At 39.3% G+C, this 24,356-nt stretch overlaps 1 protein-coding gene across 2 annotated transcripts; it reads right to left on the bottom strand.

The window, feature by feature from the left end:
* Positions 1-937: 937 nt before the first annotated feature.
* USP1 (ubiquitin specific peptidase 1) lies at positions 938-14,618 on the bottom strand. Of its 2 annotated transcripts, none has more exons than XM_086390308.1 (9): positions 13,537-14,618; positions 10,438-10,676; positions 8,833-8,953; positions 8,049-8,153; positions 7,358-7,518; positions 5,381-6,066; positions 4,591-4,761; positions 3,722-3,923; positions 938-2,428 (listed from the first exon to the last, which is right to left on the bottom strand). In XM_086390308.1, exons 2-9 carry the CDS (start codon positions 10,605-10,607, stop codon positions 1,693-1,695), a joined length of 2,352 nt encoding a protein of 783 aa, XP_086246434.1. In that variant the 5' UTR covers positions 10,608-10,676; positions 13,537-14,618; the 3' UTR covers positions 938-1,692. The 2 variants fall into 2 exon arrangements, with proteins under 2 accessions (XP_086246434.1, XP_086246433.1); XM_086390307.1 differs by lacking the exon at positions 13,537-14,618 and adding an exon at positions 12,670-13,159.
* Between the last annotated feature and the right edge of the window lie 9,738 nt (positions 14,619-24,356).

The following is a 24,356-nucleotide window of genomic DNA, read 5'->3' as shown; positions in this document are numbered from 1 at the left end:
ATTTGGATTGCCACCCATCTCAGTCACTATCAAGAACTTTTTAAAGATTTGTATGACTTAATGATCATGCAATAATCATTTGAGAGGAAGAAGCTTCCTCTCAAAACATTGGTATAACTGAACACTTCCTAACTTAGCTTACTGTGTTCTTCAGTTTTCTTAAAAGATAAAATTTTTGTGTCAGCAATCTATACTAGTTCTTAACCATAGCTGTCTCTTGAGTGTTACAGAAGCCCAAGTTCTGTCCTAGAACTACTCCATCAGAGCTCATAAAGTAATGTTAAGGATGTTTTATTTTTAAAGGTCTATTAGTGACTCCTACTCCTTCAACGCTTATGGGCGGTGTTCTGAGCTCTTAGTTTTAAAAGGTCCCATTGATTCTGAATGTAGAAAGAGGTATGAACTGTGACTTTTTATATTGCACCATCTTGTAAAAGAATTTGTAAGACATTAACTGTATAGATTATTAGGTGACTGGTACTCTTATTTGTTGAAGTGGGTGGGGTATAGCAGTGTTATTCCAAGAATTATATATTCTTTGGATTTTTAATATTCTTAATATCAGGAATGTCCTTTAACAAGTCATAATTATTTACCAATTTAATATTTAAAGTAAAAATTTAACCCAGTTTTTCTGTGCCTAAAGCCTTACGTTCTCCAGTTTTGGATTCCTTAAAGTTATACATCTACTTTAAAGGAAAACTAGGTATGACAGTTAAGATGGACCAATAAGCGCAATTTCTATTTGAAAATTTCTTCACCTCCAACTGTCAGAAAGTATTATTAAAGGTAATTATGCATGTTTATTCTCTTCTATGTATATATGTTTATAGTATGTTTGTGTGTATATATACATACACACATTCTTTTTTTAAAGAGAATCCAGCTATATATATGGTAAAAAATATGCAAGTAAAAAATTCTTCAAGCATTTGTATACATTGTTGTTAAGCAGTTTACATTTTATTGTCCTGGTTTTTAAAAAAGTTAAATTTAAGGTCTCACCTCTAAGTTTGATGTACTATATACAGATCGTGCAGAGTATGACTATGAAGGAATACAAATTAGTCCATGCCCCAAAAGATTTACTAGGATTCAGAATTATTTTCGTAAATACACATAAAATTCTGAAGATAGAAGAGGACTGACTACAGGTTTTCTGAGATATTTTTCAAAGTGATTCAAGGCACAAAATGTACACTGTTGTGAATACATACATATTCCAGAGTTTGTGCCTGTAATATAGCCCATCTAAGGTTTGGTTTATGATTTACAAAACTGTATGTACTGAAATGAGATGCTGCTTCTTAGCTGAAAAACCACAAGACCTATAAACATCGTGTAGATAATTACTCCAAAATATGGAGATACAAATACAAGCACTTTATTTTAAAAAGCAAACACAAAAGATAGATGTAAATTCAAAAGTGTTTAAATGCTTCCATTTTGAATAATTCAATTAAGAACCTATACAAGTTTGTTCCCAGAAGCTAATGTATCACTAGTCTCTACTAAGGAAAATGCATTCTAAAAATTAATATGGTTTTCAATAATTCAAATTTCACTATTTATATAAAAACCTAGAGACCAATAATATCCAATAGCTTCAAAAGATAAGCTACTTTGATGTAATCAATTTACCAATGTTTATCCATGTCTGTTTAATATATACACAAGGAAAATACAATCACTCTATAATTTCTTATAAAATAGCAAGTAAGGAGTAGATGTAGGAGATGTAGAAGGGGAAAGAGAATTCAAAAAGTCCTTCTCTTCAGTAACTTTCACTTCAGAATCATCAAAAAGCAACCATTTCCCCTCATACTCCTTTAAGCTTTGCACTACATATGAAATTTTGTTCTCAAAACCACTAATGTTAATGCCTGTTTGGTCACTGGATTCCTTGTTACTATCAGATTCATCGGTCCCATTAGTATTGTTAGTCTCAGAATTTCTATTTTCAGGAAGTGCTGTACTGGCAACTTTATCAGGGTTAGACGCTTTGTTGTATAACTCGTAATCTGCCTTGCTCTTTTGTCCTCCAAGAAGTCCAATAGCTTCTACATTTTTTTTGTTCAAAACTTTACTTGGCTGGTTATTTCCACTGACTCTAATAGACACTTCTTCATTGTCATAATTTTCAACCACACCCCTTACTTCCTCCTCATTCAATGGTTCTGGCTTACCTATTTCACACGTTTGGTCGATCACAAAATTTTCCTTATCTAGTTCTAAACTGTTAAGGTCAGTGACTTTAACAGAAGCAGTATAGTGCCCACTACTAATTGTAATGCCACTGTGCATCACAACTGCAAATAATCCATAGCTGTCGTTGGTTGGCTTTGTGCTCCATTCTTCTAGTGACAATTTAAGAGGTGTCAGTAAAGGAGTGTTGATCTTGGAAAGTCCACCACCATAACAGTCAAACCTTTGGAAGGAAAAAAAAAAGGTTTTCTGGGATTCCACTTTATATATTCAGTTTTACACCCAATGTGAAACCAAGTAAAAAGGCTGAATAAACCCTTAATATTTACTGGTCATATGAATAAAAACAAAATGAAAACACCACCCAAATTTTGTATGACATTTACACAAATACTGAAATCACTACTAATAGGTGCTACTGTGTAGGATATATGGCACTTCCCCCTTTTATTTTCCTAATTTTGTACAGTAAGAAAATGACATTTAAAAAAACCACTGATCTTCAAATCTCTTTTCCTGTAAATCTAATAAATTATTTTAGTGTGAATTCTGTCTCTACAACCAAGATTTGGGGAAAAGGAAAAGCTATAACTGTAGAAAAGAAGAAGTCCACTGAAAGAAAGGACTATGTCATCTTCTGGCAAAATAAAATGTGTGGAGAGCTCCTGGGAAGTTCTCATGGTAATTTCAAACAATTCATTAATATAGAAAGGAATAAAAGCTACAATGACATTATATCTACATGTCAGAAAAGTCTATCTAAAACTAACTGGAATTTTGATATTTATTATTTTTAAATCTTTCAAATACTTAAATGTTCAACTATAGAAAAATCTCTTCATACCTGTTTTATTTCCTGGCTTACTTAAAACTAAATTTTGCTTGTTTCTCTCCCCTCAAAAAAAAAAAAAAAAAGCTGATGTGTAAATTTGTTCCTTGCTTTAATCAAATCCATTAAAAAGGAATGAAAATGAACAAATCATATGTAGCTGGATGCTGACAGCAGGAAGAGATGAAAGAGGTTTTAAGGACAATCCCTATGAGTGGTGAAGCTGAGTAAGGTCTGTATTCCAATGATGTTTGTTTTTTGTCATCAGAATTGTGTCTGAGCAGCAACCCTCTGATTGGTTATACAACCTCTGTGTACTTGTAAAATCCATATAAGAGGTTTCCCAAGGTGGCACTACTGCAGAACCTGCCTGCCAATGTAGGAGATGTGGGTTTGATCCCTGGTTTGGGAAGATCCCTTGGAGGGCATGGCAACCCACTACAGTATTCTTGCCTGGAAAATCCCATAAACAGAGGAGCCTGGCAGGCTGCAGTCCATGGGGTTGCAAAGAGTCGAACATGACTAAAGCAACTTAGCACACACACACATGTATAAGACATATTTTATGTTATTTATTGAATAAAATGATTTTGATAGTCTAAGAAATATTAGCAAGAGTTAAAATGATCTTTTTTTTCCTTTATAGTAAATATCATAGTATTTTGAATAAAACTTTAGAATACTCACTCCAAGCCACTAGCAGCAAAGCACTTCAAATGAATAGTTATAACTTCAGGCATTTTGTCAAACAAAAGACTTCGTTCCGCTTCAGTATAATGATGGCAGTTTTCACAGAAATATTTATCTTCTCCTACAATCCTTTCCACTGAAGCAAATTGTGAAATTGCCCATCTCAGGGTCTTCATTTCTGTTTTTGGCTCTGGAGAAACTACACAAAAGAATCCTGTCACTCACAAGTGAAAAATCTCTGAAAAGCTAAGCTACAACTTTTTTATATTCAAAATTAGCATGCATTTTTAATTGACTAATCCTTCCTATATAATAACTAAAGAGATTTCTTTTTAGTTTCAGAAACTAGTAACTTTCTTCAACAGAGCACATACCTCTAAATATTTCATATCTGGTAAAAAAAATATTGAGAAAAAGAGACAGCAAAATCAAGATAGGCCTACTCTGACTCCATGTGAGAGATTTTAGTTTATATTGAAGTCGATTTACAGTATCTAAACAGGTAAACCAGTCTCAATCATTTCCCATGACATTACTCTTCTTTTTGTGGTTTACACAAAATAGAACATTAGGTTCAAATATGTTGTCAACAAAAATATCCTCAACAGCTCAGATATTTGAGTAGCCAAAATTAACTTATTAAAGCATTTCATTTTCTCATTATAACATACTCTATACATCAAAATAAAGATGCCACAATTTTCAAATATAGTTAACTATTAACAAATGAAGTTATACGAGAATGATTTTATTACACTAAAGACAGTTTCTTTTTCTCAATAATTATATAAGCTACTTATTAGACTGTTTTGTTGAGGAAAACTGAAATTATTCCATGATCCGTGCAAGACTCAGATTTCGCTTACTTTCAGAATTCTCCTCTACTTTGGAAAGCTCATCTTCTTGCACTGGTACACTGATGTCTTGAAAATCTTCTCTTCTTTCTGTTAAACTTTCACATTCTAAGCAACGAGTCCGTAATACCAGCTGACCTTGAAATAATTTCTCCACTAGCTCAAAACCAATTTGCTCTGCACCTAAAACAAAAAAAGGAAAATACAAATCTATACAGATGAGTTTTTCAGTACAGCACAAATAACCATTATTCCATTTAAAGTAGACCATGAATAAAAGGCTGATTTTCACATTTCAACTTGCTTATTAGCATTAAGAGGTGACAATCATGTAATATAAACTCACTGTAAAGAAAATTTTGAATATATGAATTACTGTTACCTCAATGAAGAGTTTCAACACAATTGTGTCTTAAAACTCCCTTCCCAAAGATATCCCAAAGTGTGTCAGTTCTACAAATTTTCCCTGAGATCTGTGTGAACCTATGTAGAAATCCAGTTCAAGTATAACTACTTAGTAAATGCAATTTCTTTCTTGAGTTTACGTCAAATACTGCATATAGAAAGGGATAAAATATTCCCTTGTCATTAAGATGTATTAAACTCCCCTAATTTATAAACATAAATTACTATTACCTTAAGACACACACACAAACTACATACAAGTGCAGTGCTTAAAAAACTAGTTCACATTGTGTTAAACTTCTCTTAAAACTTATACCAGATGTATATGCATCTAAGAAAATTCCAATTCTGCAGCTGTTAATCTTCCTATCAATGTTCAAGAATAAATTATACTGACCTTTGTTTATGGGCTTAACTTCATTAACATTAATGGGCATATCATTATTCCCTGGAGACTCAAGTTCACAATCATTAGTTGTATTATCATTTTCATACTTCCCCAAGTCCTCTTCAAGATCATATTCATTTTCTTTACAGTGTCCTTTGGATCCTTGGTTTGTTGCTATTTTACCCATACTACAGAACTTGGAAAGAATGCTGGGTTGCTTAGCTGCAGACTTTAACCAATTTATTTTAACTTTTGATTTCCTTTGGGAGGGTCTTGTACTCTCATTTTCAGAAATGTGCTTGGGGATTATTTTATGAGAAATCTCTAATGTATCACCTGCAGCTTTTCTTTTTGATCTGGTTTGTCTCTGGTTTTCTTCCGAAGACTGGTGTTCCTTGGAGATTTTAACTTTTTTTTTCATGTTACCAAATTCAGCATCACTTTTTCTTTTCCCATTTCCTTTTGAGAGTTTTTCTTTATAGTCCTCAGAATGCCTCATATTGTCCATCTCCATGCTGTTATTATCACTCATTTCCTCTTTCTGATATTCTTCTACCTTAGTAGATAAGTCTTCTACATTTTTTACTTCTTCTTTTTTTAGGAGTTGGCATGTTTCTTGAATGTTTCCCAAAATACACTGTAATACTTCCTGTGCATCATGCTGTAGATATCCTTCATACATAGGGTTGAGTTCCCTATAAACAAAAATTTTCATTTCATCTATTCTAGTTTTGAAGATATAATACCAAAACAAAAAACCACCTTGCCATTACAGAACTACTGAAGTCCAGAAACATTTATTCAGCTACTAATCTGAAACTCCCTACCTAAACTTTTAACTGAAAAACAAATTTAATCTCGTTTTCATCATCACAAATACTTTGATCTCCTAAATATTTTTAATAATAGCTAATATGTACACAATGTTTACTATGGATAGATAGATATTATGGCCTTGCAGCACAGCTTGTGGGATCTTAATTCCCTGACTAGTGATCAAATCTGTGCCCCCAGCAGTGGAAGTGCAGTCTTAACCATTGGACTGCTGGGACAGTCTCAAACTTTTCATTTTGGAGGATGTGGTGCATGGGCAAGCTGCACTGCTTGTGGGATCTTCATTCCCTGACCAGGAATTAAACCCAGGTCCTTGGGAATGAAAGCATGGAGTCTTAACCACTGGACCACCAGGGAATTCCTTCTAAATGCTTTTTATATTAAATATGTAATCCTCACAATAACCTTATGAGGTAACTATTATATCACCACTATTTACAGATAACTTCTCTAGGTCAGTCACAGATATGCAAAAATCAAGGCTTCAACATACTCCTGGCCACCAGGCTACACTGCCTCTTAACAAATGTGTGGCAATATGTTACATCTAGGTCTATTCCTAAACGATGAAATAATTTTTAAAGACTTAAAACCCTGTAATATTTTGGATAAACCCTTTTTATATATAGGACAAAGTTTCATTACAATACTACAAAGAAATCTAATTCAGTTAATAGTTTTCTTCTGAGTACAAACAACAAAACCAGAAGGCTTGGGATTTGTTGTTCTTGTGTATAACGTATTTTGGATACAGACCAAAGGATTTCTATCTGAAATCCTTGGGACCAAGTATATTTGGTAATTCAGAAATTTTCAGATTAAAAAAACCTGGCATGTAAGTAAAATACATATCACTGACAAAATAGGGACAGTATTCCCTAATTATACACATTACTACTTCTACAGAAATGTATGAATATTCACATTACAGGTAAATATGAATATAAACTCATACAAATTCAGATTTAATGAATTTAGTACCAATCTTAGGAAAAATTTCCAGTCTTCTGAGCCTCTGGGATATCAGGACTATAGACCTGTAGTTTCTGCTTTCCTTGCCATTTATTCCCCCCATTGTTCACATAGCACTCTCCTCCAAAGAGAGTAGTAAGTAGCTAAATTGGAAACCTAAAATCATATAATAGGCTATACCTGAGTGTGTTAAGTAGTCGCCTTGGCTGAGTAGCAAGTTCATCAGTGTACTTTTCTGGATTTAATAGAAAACTAGCCTGAAGCTGTTCAACTGAAATGATCAAGGACTGTAAGCTGCATATTAGTTCATAACTTGCCAAAGAATCTTCTTTGCAGTTTCCCTGTCAAGAAACACACAAATATTTTTATTTATGAACAAATTAAGTAACTTACCCCTTTTTCTCACTAGACAATACTAGCTTTTCTAACTCTAATTTCATAAGACTAATTTTATGGAAGTATACAAAATAAACTTCAAAAAAAATTTAAGCATATTTTTGGTTACTTTCTATTATGTGAGTGATAATGGTTTTTTAATTATGTAAGTCAAAGGTTTCTCCAGATTTACATAAGTAGTAAAAATGAGTCAATCTGAAAATACAATAGGGTAAAAGGGCACAATATATTGTATGGTGGTATGTGTGAAAGTGTTTACTGATAATAAATCAAGAGGACTGGAGAAAAAAATATAAAAGTGGACATAATTAAGCAAACTGCCTACCCCATAAGAATGAAAAATAATTGCCAATAAGACATTTAATTTTCACATGTAAATTTAAGAGAAATAATCTTGGTCATTCTCCCAAATCCTCTGTGTATTTATTACTTTTTCATTTCTAAGCAAGTGAGTTTTGTTAATTTTATATTTTACCTTATCTTTTTGATTGGCTTCATCTTTTAGGGCTTCTTTCTTCCTTGAAATAATATTAAATAAGTGCTTCACTCCAGATTTAAAACCAGGACAAAAATATAATACCTATAAAATGAGACTGTTTTGAGTATTTACAAAAACAATATACCTAAAAAAATCATTAAAATGTTATCATGCTTTTTGAAGAGCATGTTCAAATACGTATTACTTAAAATTCTGAGATTAAGATGTGTGTCAACAATTGTTCTCTTTCATCATAGTAGCCTGTTATCTTTCCTCTGTAGCAAAGCACTGAGCCTAAAGTGTATAACATGAAACATAGTTTCAAGGAGTAAAACATGTATCAGTTCAGTTCAGTTGCTCAATCCTGTCAGACTCTTAGCGACCTTCATGGACTGCAGCATCCCAGGCTTCCCTGTCCATCACCAATTCAAACTCACGTCCATTGAGTCGTGCTGCTATCCAGTCATCTCATCCTCTGTCATCCCCTTCTCATATCACATAGAACCAACTGGACAGAAAACTAAAGGTCTGGTATCTTCAATTTACCCAACATCTACTCAACTTTGCTATCCCAATGTTAATATATCATTTTTTCTTACCTCAAAGGAAATTTATAACGTACAATTTAGAATCGTGATTATTTTACCCCATTATGTTTCATTTACAATCAATGGCAAAGACAGTATGGACAACTGAAATCCTCCAATAACCTAGATTCTCAGAAAACACTGTTAGTCTTTGCATACTAAAATTTTATGATATAGCACAACTGTCAACTTACCTGAAGTATACTATTAAGATAACAAGTATTGCCGAGATTATTCAGTCCCACAAATGGTAGCAAGTTTTCTCTCTTCTCACAGTTTATAGGCGAGGACTGTGCCGCAGGAACAACTTGGTCACTATTAAGTACAGAGAAGAGAAATGGATAACGAAGTAAAATCTTAAAGTAGAAATACTACTTCCCTAGACTTAGTCTTTTCCGCAAAGTTGTAGATAAGTACATGGATTTTATTCAGATGGCATTTTAACAGAATTAATCTTTACAGGTGTAAAAACTGCTGAACATCCAGAATAAAAGTATTACAAGCACTTTAACAATATTACAGCCAACAAGCTTCAAACAATTCCACTAAAGGTCTGCTAATCCCACTTTACAAAGTAGAAAACTACAGAACTGGTACTATGATTTGTTCAGCCAACATGACATTTTAATCAAGTAGTTTAACTCTGAACAGAATCCTGGGAATATGACAATATTTGGGAGAGGCTGCACTAAGTCAGATTCTGTTAATAAAAGATTAAGAGGAAACCAAGTCTATGAAGATACTTACTTATATAGCTGTCCCTCACTTAAAAATGAATTGTTCAAGTTTATAATTCTTTAACCTCATTTTAACAAAGTCTTCACAGCATTTTTATTTTACAGCTGCTGGCTTTTATTCTTAATACCTTAAGGTGTTTATAGGCATGAAGCTGGTAAACAAGAGGTTTATACATAATCTCCTAAACTGATTATTGGTAAATACCGATACTAGGAAATTACACAGGGGACCAAATCTACATTAGTCATATAGCAGAGTGACTGTGTGTTGAATTTAGAGCAAAGCATAGACTCCAACTACAACATTACTGGTGAAACAAAGAATATCATTCTGTTCTGATTTCTTTTCAATCACTGAAGGATTTATTTCATCAAAAACGTATCTTATAGGTTTGAGAATTCATGTACTAGGTAGGACTACAAAGTGCATCTCAGGTAACTGTCAGGTCTTCCGAACCAAAAGCCCACCACAAATTTCTTTACCCTTACATAAAACATATTGCACTATAATCAGGTTTAAATTGAAAAATAATTTTAGTCAACAAATACTTTTGTAAGTTAGTCTAACTGGACAAACACAATTTCAGTGATTTATAATATTAACTGTGATGTGATCTCTGTGGGGAACCAGCAGTTTTATCCAGTTTCTACTATACACTGCTAGACTTGTCTCACTAATGTGTGTTTTTTTATGTCCCATGGCACCCCACTCCAGTACTCTTGCCTGGAAAATCCCATGGATGGAGGAGCCCGGTAGACTGCAGTCCATGAGGTCGCTAGTAGTAGGAAGAGACTGAGCGACTTCACTTTCACTTTTCACTCTCATGCACTGGAGAAGGAAATGGCAACCCACTCCAGGGTTCTTGCCTGGAGAATCCCAGGGATGGGGGAGCCTGGTGGGCTGCCGTCTCTGGGGTTGCAGAGAGTCACGACTGAAGTGACGTAGCAGCAGCAGCATGGACTATCAGGTCAGAATGATTGTAGAAATCAAACCAAGTTCCCTGCTTTTTCATTGATACAGAACTTTTAAAAGTATAGAAAAGCTAAAAATAACATACATACATTTCAGACCCTTTATATTCAGAAGTCTTTTCTTCATTTTCTTGAGAATCTGTGAAATCCAAGGCTCTCTTGGTTTCCTTTTTCTGAAAAAACTTCAAGGAAAGTCTGTTTTTTTTTGATGGACTACCTCTTGAAAGCCCATTACTTTCACTAGGTATGACACCAGGCATTTTCTCCTCAAATCCCAAGCAGTTGACAGGAATTAACTTATACAGGGATCTTGTAATCACCAATCATATCTGTTAATCAGAGAAAAGGTTATTCGTTTTCAGTTATCAACTGTAGGCAATAAAATCATTTCTGAAAACAAATTTACCAAGGAATGGTACTAATTAGAACTTTGTATTGGAAAATCTAATGCCCACCAATAAGAGGCAGTTAATGTTTACTGCTTAAATGAACAAGCTGCCATTTGTCCTTAACTCTTAACAAAAAAAAGTCCTGATACTGAACTTTTATTAGCCTGCCATTAGATTTAAGGGGAGCATCACAAAATACCCCACTTTAGTAAGATATGTGTGGTAAAGTATTATCATTAAAGGGTAAAAACTTATCATCTGTTAGTTCATCCAGAAAACACTGAGCAACAGTACAAGGTGGGAAAAAGGATGAATGGAAAATCAAAGGAATGCTGGAAGTGACTTGAGTTCTTCTTCCAAAGTCTCTTCTAGTTATATGGAATAAGCTACTTAAAAATCTACATACAAGAAAAGGCCTATACCTAGTGTTTACACCTAAAAACTTGTGTAATAAACTATTCGAAGTTGAGATAATCGTGTAAAACTGCTGTATTTTGTGTATATCAAATTCTTTTGCACTAGAAACCAAAATATACTGACTTTCCAAACTTTTTCTAACTATAGAATTAAAATACTGCTTGAAGTAGGAAAAAAGAAAAGCTTCCCTTGTGCAAACTTTATTCCCTGTTTTATAATAAAACTTGGATTTTTTTTTTTTTTAAAAAAGGCTGTATTTGTGGTAGTCATTTTACACTTCAGTCCTGTTTTTCATTAGGAAGATATTAGGAATAATTATCTACTACCAGAAAATCAGTTAAGCGTCCAAAAGCTCAGCAATGACTTTCAAATATAGGTAAAGGATGAACTAAACTCACACCCTTAAGCATTTCACTCAGCTGCCTCTGAAGTGGGAATTCACAACACTAAACTCAGCAGTGAAACATGCCCTTTTTTTGAGACATCTCAGGAAAACCTAGAAAGCAAACCAATTTCCACACTCCAGCTCAATTTATTCGTATGAAATGCTATCACTAATGGTAAACTAGACTGCACTACAGTGTCAGGGATCCCTAAGCATAACTTGATTCTTGTAAAAGGTTGTTCTTAGGAGCCAATTCTAATAAACGATGGAAACTGGATTCTCTGAGAGAGTAATCGGACTTAACAACAACAAAAACGACCCAGCAGCTGAAATAACTATCAATCCTAATCCATAAACCAATCTTCAGGCCTCCTCAAAGCAATGATTAAACATTAGCCCTACCTAGACTATGTATCAGTTTACCAGGTGCCATATCTTAAGCTATACCACTTCTTGCTCCTGGCTGTCCTATCACTGGGAGGCTGTTACGTCAAAAACGTTTCTCTAAATCAGGTTTCGCAGAAAACACAATATATCGAACGTTAAATGTTCTTGGCCAAATGACAGTGTGAGCACGAAGTCCCATCAGTTTCAGGTTCTTTCCTCTAATATGGCACAACTCAATTCTTTTCACGAAAAATGTAAAACTAGGATAACATCCTCGACAAAGGTTTAAGACACGTGGCGTTCTAAAAACTTGTAGAACATCTAAAAGTTAAACTGCGCGGTAAAATTTAGCAATCACCGACACAGAACAACGTGAGTGCAAACATTTCTTGCCCCTACCCCGCACACTGTAGGAACGGAAAAGAAACTGAGGAGATGACGGACGGTGTCGCTGTCCGAGCCCGTCAGAGGCGGCGGGCACCAGGCGGGAGGCGTCTGAGAGCAAAACCATAACGCCCGGCCCCTCGCCCGCGGAGTTGGCCTATTTACGCCCAGCCCGCACCTGCCCGAGTCCCTAGCGGCGGCTGGAAGGGGCACGGCCCGCTGAGTGGAGGGCTCGGCTGGCAGCTGGGCGGGGACGCGGCAACCCAAGGAGCCGGGGGTCCTCCCCACGGCCCCCTTGGGCGCCGGCCGAACTTGACGCGGCGCCCGGGAACCGGCCCCTCCTCCGCGGGCCCTCCTTACCTGGTCATGGCCCAGAGCGAGGTCCGCGGCGGTGACGCCGGCGAGTCCAACCCGCTAAGTGCGGGTGCGACAGGTGAGCCCCTTCCCCGGGCCCCCGACCCTCAGAAAAGCTGACCCGATCGCCCTCCCCGGGGGAAGTGACCATTCGCGCTCAAGAGCGGGAACCCGGGCTGCAGCTCGGTCCTGCCTGGCGCGGGCACCAACTACATCCCCGGAGCGGCGCCCTCCCGCGCCCGCCCCCGCCCCGGGACGGCAAGGAGCGCCAGAAGCGGCTCCGCTAGCCGGGCGCCCGAACCGCTAGGGTCTTCCTCACTCCACGACCGACGGGAACTTGGCGCGTTTTCCTCTGTCTCAGGACCCCCGTGTTTTAGCCTCCGCCCGCGCCAGCGCCGCGATTGGAGGCGGCGTCCTACGAAAGTGCCGGTTCTGGTCTCCACGCTGCAGAGACGCGAAAGGCCAGAGCCGCCTCGCGACCGCCACTCGCCCCTCTGGCACGCCCCGACTCCGGAACCAGCTGGAACGGTAGTTGCCCCAAGATCGTAACGGGTTCTGCAGTTTCAAACAGCGCAGGCAGCGTCACGGGCAGCTCGCGCGGGTCCTCGCTGAGGGCGCGCGCTGGGAGCTAGAGGCCTGGCCGGCGGGCTCGAGCCTCACACACACACACACACCCCCTCCCCCCGCCCTTTTTTTTAACCATTCGTGCGCGAGAGCTCGGGGAAAAGCGTACGGGTCGGGAGACGGGACAGAGAGAAGATGGGACGGGCTCCTTGCTCTGGAAGGAGCCGCCAGGTACTCAAATCCACCAATCCGTGATGACAGTCCCCAACCCTGCCCACCCGCCTCCCAAGAGGAGCCAATCAGAAGTACCTAGGCAAAAAGCGGATTAGGTGGGCGGGGAAAAACAGTTCAGCCAATACCAAAAAGAAGAGAGGAGGACTTCAGCCAATCATTTTTGGACATACAGAGTGTTCCTCAGGCGCTGTTCCCTTCCTTGGACTCTCATTGGCTCTCTAGTGCGCGCTTTCGCTGCCGACTGTTAAATTTCGCTCTGAGTTTTGTGAATCCTCGAAGGTGGGACGCCTGCGAGGGTGTGGTTTCCGGAGCTAGGCCCACAATAAATCCCGCCCCCGTTTCCTGCGTACACTGCAGGGCGGAGTTACCCGGAGATTAGTTTCTGAAAATGGCCGACTTCCTTGCTTAGTCCATTGCGCTTTGGATTTCTGTATCGAATCGCAGCCCCGGGTCCTAGGCCACCCAGTAAAAACAAACGCCGCAGTAAATAATAGTAGATTCTCTCTCAACTGAATGCTACAAAGTTGAGACTCCCTTTTCATCTGCGCCTCATTTCCTCTTGCTTACCCGTTCCCCTTCCTGACTGGACAAGAAAACGAAAGAGCGTTCTTAAGGCTCAGCTCTGGCTGACGGAGCTGCAAGGGGATCCTGCGCTAGTCCTTACGCGCTCAAAAACGGCAAGGCAGGCTTTACCGGGTTTCTGCTGCTGTCGTACGCCTACCTCGGTGAGGTACCTCACAAAACAAGTGAAGAATAAGTACAATCCAAATTCATTTAACCAAGCGTGTTTTAGGTGCCCATTATGTGCAGGCATTCTTGACGTGACTTACAAGGAAAGGAAATAAGGAGTGTGCTCTCTTGGGTAATAATATCACAGTCTTGACATTTGAGTAGAGAGCTAAATGAAAGCGCAGCCAGCCTTGGAAGAACCTGAGGGTGAATGGTCCAGGCAGGGAGAAGAGCAAGTTTAAAAAGTCTTCAGGGTTCATGTGCTTGGTGTTTTGGGAGGAAGCAAGGAGGCCAGGGTGCTTAGAGCACAGTTAGCCTAGTTTTAATGACTGTGGGAAATGAGATTAGTGATATGGTCAGGACTCTTATTAAGTAGGGTAAGGAGATGGGAGCCGTTTGATGTTTTTGAGCTGGGGCATGGATAATCTAAAATGGCTGCTTGTGGTAGTAGACTGTTAACTTTCTAAAGTGCAAGCTGGAAGATCACCCAGGGAATAAATTAGATTCTCACCTTCTAATAAATTAGAAGGTGGTAGCAGTGGAAATGTTGAGAATGAGTAGGATTTAGAATATATTTTGAAGTAAAGCCAATGGGATCTGCTGTTAGGTAAGAAAAAGACAACGTGTTTTTTTTGTTTGTTTGTTTTAAACCAAAGTGATAGGATAGTGGTTGTCCTGGCTAAAATGGAAAGCACTGAGGTAATAATGGGTTTGGTGGGAGGGGTGGTTGTTCTTAGACATAAAGATTGAGATGTCTCTTTCACATACAAATAGGGATACTGAGCCAACAGATTTCAAGTTTGGGGGTCCATAGAGCATTGTGATTAGGAGATAAAAATTTGAGAGTCACCAAATGGTGTTTAAATCCACAAGACTTTAAAGAATCATCTAGAATGGTGGTAGTGGTTGTTCAGTTGGTAAGTTGTGTCCGACTCTGTGATACTAGCCCTGTTTGTAGTAATGCTTCCTAAAACCCATTTGACTTCAGACTCCAGTGTATCAGGCTCTAGGTGAGTGACCACACCATCGTGATTATCTGGGTCATTAAGACCTTTTTTGTATAGTTCTGTGTATTCTTACCACCTCTTCTCAATCTTTTCTTCTGCTTCAGACTCTAGGAGGATGAATACCAATTATAGTTTTCTGTTCTAATTTTCCTAATTCTAGTTTCCAGTTACATTTAAGATCCTAGTGTCAGCAGCCGCTACTCTTCCTACACAATTGACAGTATCAGTCGTCAACATTCAGTTGCATAGAATAGAGTCCTTCCCCTAGTATAAGCAGGAAAAGCATTGAATACTTGGGTGTCATCTGTGTGTGCTCAGTCATGTCTGACTCTTTGTGACCCCTTAGACTGTAGCCCTCCAGGCTCCTCTGTCCATGGAATTCTCCAGGCAAGAATACTGGAGTGGGTTGTCATTTCCTCCTCCAGGGGATCTTCCCGACTCAGGGATTGAACTCATATCTCCTGGGTCTCTTGCATTTGCAGGCAGATTCTTAACCACTGAGCCACCAGGGAAGCCCCTTGAATACTAGGGAGTGTTGATTAAAGACACTCTAAAATAATTTTTCAGGAATAGTACCAAAGTCTTCGCAGAACCAGGCCGCCAAAGTGTAGTGACTCTTCTATGATTTCAAGAAAGGATGATTTCTAAACCACACTGGCAATAATCATGTATGGATGTGAGAGTTGGGCTACAAAGAAAGCTGAGCACTGAAGAATTGATGCTTTTGAACTGTGGTGTTGGAGAAGACTCTTGAGAGTCTCTCAGACTGCAAGGACATCCAACCAGTCAATCCTAAAAGAAATCAGTTCTGAATACTCATTGGAAGGAATGATGCTGAAGCTAAAACTCCAATACTTTGACCACCTGATGCAAAGAACTGACTCATTGGAAAAGACCCTGATGCTGGGAAAGATTGAGGGCAGGAGGAGAAGGGGACGACAGAAGGTGAGATGGTTGGATGGCATCACCGACTCAATGGACATGAGTTTGGGTAAACTCTGGGAGTTGGTGATGGACAGGGAGGCCTGGTGTGCTGTGGTTCATGGGGTCGCAAAGAGTCGGACACGTATGGGCGACTGAACTGAACTGAACTGGCCCTGTGTTGTGTGGGAAATTACAAGCATCAGAAATCTGCTTGTGTTGCCAACTCAAGACCACACTGTACCCAATACCAACAGAATACATCCTAAGTCTTGCCTCTTAAGGCCCACAAAACTAGTGGTTGAATACCGAGACTTCTGCTAATGCTGCTTCAGAAATGCCAAACACCTCCACAACTGTGCTTGTCAGTAGCAATGACAGACATCCATATCAGGCTTGGAGTATTTCTGGCAATAAAATTCATGCAAAAATTAAAGTGTTTCTGATCCTTTTGCTTTCAGTCAGTTCTTTGTGGGAGAAGTTAAAGCCACTCTTCTTTCCTAGGTATAGTTTTCAAGCCCAAAGATTCTTTTATTTCACTGTTTCTGTGTGCTATGCTGTACATCACTCTCAATGACAAGTTAACTAGGAGGCATCTGAAACAATGGGATTCAACAGGTTGACAGCATTCTTAATCCAATATTTGTCAACTTTGTATAACCGAGTGGCAAGCAGAGTTCATTCCAAGGCTTTTGTTCACAGGCACTGTTTCTGTGTGCTTTGATGGGGAGGTGTATAACAAGTTGCTGGTTTTTTTTTTTTTTTAGGCCTTTAATGCTCCAATTCCACTCTTAATCTACTTAGGTAATAGGTAGAGTTTCCCTCTTAGCAAAGCAATGTACCTTTCTTTCCATCTGTACTTGCAAAATTGGTTAGCTCAGGTCTGAGTTCATTGCTCACAGAACTTTGCTAAAAGTGGCAAAAAAAAAAAAAAAGCCAGTAAATACCAAGTTCATAAATTTTTCCAATTTTCCATCATGCCACAAATAATCTTGCAGCTGGGCAACAAGGGTCACCAGTTTCCCATCTTGTGATATCTGAGTCTTTACTGCCCAAATTCTTCAACTAAGCCAAGACTATATATCTTTAAGGTTACATGCAACATAAATTTATAGGGATCAAATAGATTAACCTATGAGAAGCAGAATATTTCAAGTGTCCTTAGCCAACATGAATATTTATCTCTTTATCACATAAACAGTGATGAACAGTGCAAGGGAGGCAGTTTAGATTCACATGGTGATTCCATGACCATCGGGGACCTAATTTCCTCCATTCTCAGTGAGTGGCTTCTACCTATGGTCCAGTATAGCTGTTTTAAGTTCCAGCCATAATGTCTATATCCTAAAAAGCAGAAATGGGCTTTCTCTCAAAATATGCTACTATGATGGCTCCTAGGAACATGGGGAAATCGATAATCCCCACTGAATGAAATGCCAGAAGTGCTAAGGCAGGCCGATTGGACAAGAAGGGATTAAAAGACTCTGGCAAGCGGGTGTGCTAAAATGTGCTATACTACAGTGCAGCCAGAAGTTTATGATAATTATGTTCTGAAGGGTGGCCCAAAGGACACAGTATTCACCAAGACTATAATGCAGACTGGCGCAAAGGGCATAAGCACACTAAAAAGTTCAATGGTGACTCTCTGCAAGTCATGATTGAAGGTAGCAGAGGTTTCTCAAAACTTGGCTCACTGATAGCAGTGAGGATGACAAGATGCCCCCAAATTGAGGCTCAGCAGCAGTACTCAACTTCCAGGAGCCAGGCGGTTACAATTATTATAATGTGGACATGACGCACACAGTTATGGAGCCAGTTAATAAAACATGGTGTTCTTGGAGGCAAAATAGATAAGACAGCTAACAAAGGTCCTATTAGCTTGTATCAGCAGAAAAATCAAGGGTAGAATGACCAGGAGATTAAGGTCTGTAACCCAGTAAAGTTACGATTCCTTAATCAGTTTCCACAGCTAAGCCAGTTTATAGGTCTAGAACCCACTGACTGAAGAGGACCTTGGGTGGAAGGACACTGATGTGCTTTAACAAGTATAAACAGTAGTGATTTCACCAGTCCAGCCCTGAAGTATATTTGGTTATTTTTTTGGGTAATTATACCTTGAGGAAATAGGAATACCCAGACATTTCAAGGACTGTGAGACACAGGGTCTGAACTGACATTGATATCCAGAGACCAGAAGCATCATATGGCCCTCAGACTGAGGACATAGAGAGGCCAGTTAATAAATGGGGTCATGTCAAGGTCCAACATAGAATTGGCCCATTGGATGTGTGGCCCCACCCAGTGGTCATTTTTCCTAGTCCCCACATATGTAAGGGGATTGACCTATTTGGCAATTGGTACAAACACCTGTGGAGTAAAAGCTATCCTAGTTCAGAAGTTCAAAAGGAAGCTTCTGATAACACCTCCCCTCTCCAACCAAACATGGTATGGGAAATCAATATTGTCTCTGAGTAGGGAGGTGGCAGAAATTAGTGAATTTTAAAAATTTAGAGGTACTGATTCCCATCATATCTCTGTTTGACCTACCATGTGGCCCTGAAAGAAATAGATGGACCCTGAACAATAACAGTAGACTACTAGAAGCTCAAACATTTGGTAGCCCTGATGGCAGCTGCTATGCCCAGATGTGGCATATTTGCTAGGGTAGATTAATACAGCCTCAGGTATTTGGTACACATCATTGATTTAGTGAATGCATTCTTTTCTGTTCCAATCAAAAGCAAAGATCAGAAACAGCTGGCATTCCCATGAAATAGACAAAAGTTCACATTTACAGAGTGGCCCAAGGCTACGTTAACATTCCTACTCTCTATCATAAAATATCCTTGGAGCAATCTGGACTTTCTGAACATCCTGCTGAACATCACATTAATCTATTATATCAATAACATCCTGCCGATTGGGCAAATTGAGCAAAATATAACTATCAGTAGGATAAAAGGACTAAGAGTTTATATGTGCAGTGGAAGTGCAGAGGAGTGTGTTAAATCCTTTCCTTCCTATTGGGAAGTCAATAGATGATGACTAAAAAGGCATTAAGAAGTAGAAATACAAACATGTCATCTAAACAGGTGGAATGAGCTAAAAATTGGAAGGGACTGTTTTGAGGGAATGTCTTGTTGAACCCATTTAACCCTTTAAATCACGTACTACTTTGAAAACAAATTAAAAAAAAAAAAGAAACTGGTAAATGAACTGTTTTCTGATTTCATTCCTGGAGAAAGAGCAGATAGGCTCAACAGGAATGTGTTATTTGGCACTGACACAACAGTTCTTCCAGCCCCCACCTGGGTACAGGGTAAAGAAAGACTCAGTATGAGAACCCCTTGACCTTCATTCAGCATCTTTAGTAATCACAAATAGCAAGCCACCTCACCACAGCTGGTAAGACCACCGTCCAGTAATTAAATTTAAAAAAATCATTTCCACAAATTAAAGTCTATTTAAAAGGTAAAATCCAGTTGGCTTCAAGATTTTAAATTCTTTTTCACAATCTGAAGACCCAGGGTCAAGTGGGAGGCCCTCCCATGCCTATGAAGAAAGGAATGCCTTGCTCCACTTCCTTAATGTTTGGTAATAATACACGACACAAAAGGATACCCCACATCCAAGGGCAAAGGAGAAGCCCCAGCAAGACAGTAGGAGGGGTGAAATCACATTTAGAATCAAACACCATACCTGCCAGAGACACTCAGAGGGCCCAAACCAACCTTGTGCACACCAGGAACCAGAGACCCCACAGACTGAGCAGGAACTGTGAGTGTCTCCTGCATAGGTACAGGTCAGCAGTGGCCTGCTGCAGGGGCAGGGGCTCTGGGTGCAGCAGACCTGGGTATGGCAGAAGCGCTCTTGGAGGAGGTTGCCATTAACCCCACCATAGTGCCTCCAGAACTTACACAGTACTGGGGAAACAGACTCTTGAAGGGCACAATCAAAACCTTGTGCTCACCAGGACCCAGGAGAAAAGATCAGTGACCCCAAAAGACACTGACCCAGACTTGCCTGTGAGTGTCCAGGAGTCTCTGGCAGATGCATGGGTCCATGGTGGCCTGCTGCAGGATTGGGGGCACTCAGTGGAGCAGTGCATGCATGGGACCTTTTGAAGGAGGTTGCCATTATCTTCGTTACCTCCACCATAGTTTGGCCTCAGGTCAAACAACAGGGACGGAACACAGCTCCACCCATCAACAGAAAATTGGACTAAAGATTTACTGAGCATGGTCCCGCCATCAGAACAAGACCCAGTTTCCCTTCAGCCAGCCTCTCCCATCAGGAAGCTTCCATAAGCTTCTTATCCTTATCCATCAGAGGGCCAACAGAATGAAAACCACAATCACAGAAAACTAATCAAACTGATCACATGGACCACAGACTTGTCTAACTCAATAAAACTATAAGCCATTTCATGTAGGGCCACCCAAGATAGACGGGTCATGATGGAGAGTTCTGACAAAATGTGGTCCACTAGAGAAGGGAATGGCAAACCACTTCAGTATTCTTGCCTTGAGAACCCCATGAACAGTCTGAAAAGGCAAAAAGATAGGACACTGAAAGATGAACTCCCCAATATGCTTCTGGAGATTAGTGGAGAAATAACTCCAGAAAGAATGAAGAGATGGAGCCAAAGCAAAAACAACACCCAGTTGTGGATGTGAATGGTGATGGAAGTAGAGTCCGATGCTGTAAAGGATAATATTGCATAGGAACCTGGAATGTCAGGTCCATGAATCAAGACAAATTGGAAGTGGTCAAACAGGAGATTGAAAGAATGAACATTGACAGTTTAGGAATCAGTGAACTAAAATGGACTGAAATGGGTGGATTTAACTCAGATGACCATTATAGCTACTACTGTGGCAAGAATCCCCTAGAAGAAATGGAGTAGCCATCATAGTCAACAAGAGTCCAAAATGCAGTACTTGGGTGCAATCTCAAAAATGACAGAATGGTCTCTGTTCGTTTCCAAGGCAAACCATTCAATATCACGGTAATCCAAGTCTTTGCCCTGACAAGTAATGCTGAAGAAACTGAAGTTGAACAGTTTTATGAAGACTTACAAGACCTTCTAGAATTAACACCCCAAAAAGATGTCCTTTTCATTACAGGAATGCAAAAGTATAAGTCAAGAGATACCTGGAGTAACAGGCAAATTTGGCCTCGGAATACAAAACGAAGCAGGTCAAAGGCTAACAGAATTTGCCAAGAGAATGCACTGGTCACAGCAAACACCCTTTTCTGATAACACAAGAGAAGACTCTACACATGGACATCACCAGATGGTCAATACTGAAATCAGATTGATTACATTCTTTGCAGCCAAAGATGGAGAAGCTCTCTACAGTCAGCAAAAACAAGACTCGGAGCTGACTGTGGTTCAGATCGTGAACTCCTTATTGCCAAATTCAGACTTAAATTGAAAAAGGTAGGGAAAACCACTGAACCATTCAGGTATGATCTAAATCAAATCTTTTATGATTATACAGTGGAAGTGAGAGATACATTCAAGGGATTAGATCTGATAGACAGAGTGCCTGAAGAACCATGGATGGAGGTTCGTGACATTGAACAGGAGACAGGGATCAAGATCATCCCCAAGAAAAAGAAATGCAGAAAGGCAAAATGGTTGTCTGAGGAGGCTTTTCAAATAGCTGTGAAAAGAAGAGAGGTGAAAGGCGAAGGAGTAAAGGAAAGACATGCCCATTTGAATGCAGAGCTCCGAAGAATAGCAAGGAGAGATAAGAAAGCTTTCCTCAGTGATTAGTGTAAAGAAATAGAGGAAAACAATAGAATGGGAAAGACTAGAGATCTCTACAAGAAAATGAGAGATACCACGGGAACATTTCATGCAAAGGTGGGCACAATAAAGGACAGAAATGGTATGAACCTAACAGAAGCAGAAGATATTAAGAAGAGGTGGCAAGAATACACAGAAGAACTATGCAAAAAAGATCTTCATGACCCAGATAATCACGATGGTGTGATCACTCACCTAGAGCCAGACATCCTGGAATGTGAAGTCAGGTGGGCTTAGAAAACATCACTACAAACATAGCTAGTGGAGGTGGTGATGGAATCCCAGTTGAGCTATTTCAAATCCTAAAAGATGATGCTGTGTAAGTGCTGCCCTCAGTATGCCAGCAAATTTGGAAAACTCAGCAGTGGCCACAGGACTGGAAAAGGTCAGTTTTCATTCCAGTCCCAAAGAAAGGCAATGCCAAAGAATGCTCAAACTACCACACAATTGCACTCATATCACACGCTAACAAAGTAATTTTCCAAGCCAGGAAAATTTTCCAAGCCAGGTCAACAGTATGTGGACTGTGAACTTCCATATGTTCAAACTAGTTTTAGAAAAGGCAGAGGAAAAGGAGATCAAATTGCCAACATCCGCTGAATCACAGAAAAAGCAAGAGAGTTCCAGAAAAACATCTATTTTTGCTTTATTGACTATGACAAAGCCTTTGACTGTGTAGATCACAACAAACTGTGGAAAATTCTTAATGAGATGGGAATATCAGACCACTGGATCTGCCTCCTGAGAAATCTGTATGCAGGTCAGGAAGCAACAGTTAGAAATGGACATGAAACAACAGACTGGTTCCAAATCGGGAAAGGAGTATGTCAAGGCTGTATATTGTCACCCTGCTCATTTAACTTATATGCAGAGTACATCATGAGAACTGCTGGGCCGAATGAAGCACAAGCCAGGAAAAATATCAATAACCTCAGATATGCAGATGACACCACCCTTATGGCAGAGAGTGAAGAAGAACTAAAGAGCAACTTGATGAAAGTGAAGGAGGAGAGTGAGAAAGTTGGCTTAAAACTCCACATTCAGAAAACTAAGATCATGGCACCCGGTCCCATCACTTCATAGCAAATAGATGGGAAAACAATGGAAACAGTGACAGACTTATTTTGGAGGCTCCAAAATCACTGCAGATGGTGACTGCAGCCATGAAATTAAAAGACGCTTGCTCCTTGGAAGAAAAGTTATGACCAACCTAGACAGCATATTAAAAAGCAGACATTCCTTTGCCAACAAAGGTCCATCTAGTTAAAGCTATGTTTTTTCCAGTAGTCATGTTATATATGGATGTGAGAGTTGGGCTATAAAGAAAGCTGAGTGCTGAAGAATTGATGCTTTTGAACTGTAGTGTTGGAGAAGACTCTTGAGAGTCCCTCAGACTGCAAGGACATCCACCCAGTCAATCCTAAAGGAAATCAGTCCTGAATATTCATTGGAAGGACTGATGCTGAAGCTGAAACTCCAGTACTTTGGCCACCTGATGCGAAGAACTGACTCATTGGAAAAGACTCTGATGCTGGGAAAGATTGAAGGTGAAAGTAAAAGGGGACAACAGAGGATGAGATGTTTGGATGGCATTACCGACTCAGTGGACATGAGTTTGAGTAAGCTCTGGGAGTTGGTGATGGACAGGGAAGCCTGGCGTGCTGCAGTCCATGGGGTCGCAAAGAGTAGGACATGACTGAGCGGCTGAACTGTCTAACTGAACTGAAGTAGATGAATGTCCGGTAAGTGGGTGGGTGCTGAGGGGGTGACAGGAAGACTCATGAACCTATTTATATTCCAGGGGAAGCGAGTCTTGTCTGTCTCATGCCACTAAGATTCTCTTATCCTGTGTATGTTTATCCTATCCTGAAAAGAGACCTACATTTAAACTTCAACAACAATATTTTTCCTTCTCTGAATAAGATTTACTTGAATAAAGTACCAAGTATTTGAAAGGAAAATAAATTGTTTTCTTTTGAGTATCATTATGGATTCATGATATTTTACAGTCTTTTAAAAAATTAAGTGTAATCCTGATTTCCTTTTTGAAGCAAAACCTGTCATATTTTTAACCTGTGTGGACTCTTTAAACTGGCCTCCATGTCCTCGCAATGTTTTGAAAAGCACCCTTGCCTCCTGGAAAATTCCAGTTTCATCTTTAAAAATATTTTAAAAATATTTTAAAATAATATTTTAAAAAAATTTTAAAAATATTTTCTAACTAACTTGAATATACCATGTTGTTTTACCACAATATTATTAAAAGTTTATAAGCTTTAATTTTTTTTAAAAAAGTCTTATTTAAGTATGTCCTAATTTCCTATTCACCTTACATTATTTTACCATTCCATTTTGGGTTTTGAAAAGATCCCATGTAATACTCGTGGCCACTTCTCCTCAAAGAGGCTGCATGGGGCTTCCCG

This window comes from Bos grunniens, chromosome 3 (assembly GCF_055505025.1).
Source record: "Bos grunniens cultivar Pamir isolate PY7600 chromosome 3, Bosgru_T2T1.0, whole genome shotgun sequence".
Taxonomy (NCBI): Eukaryota; Metazoa; Chordata; class Mammalia; order Artiodactyla; family Bovidae; genus Bos; species Bos grunniens.
This window is presented reverse-complemented; position numbering and strand designations above follow the sequence as displayed.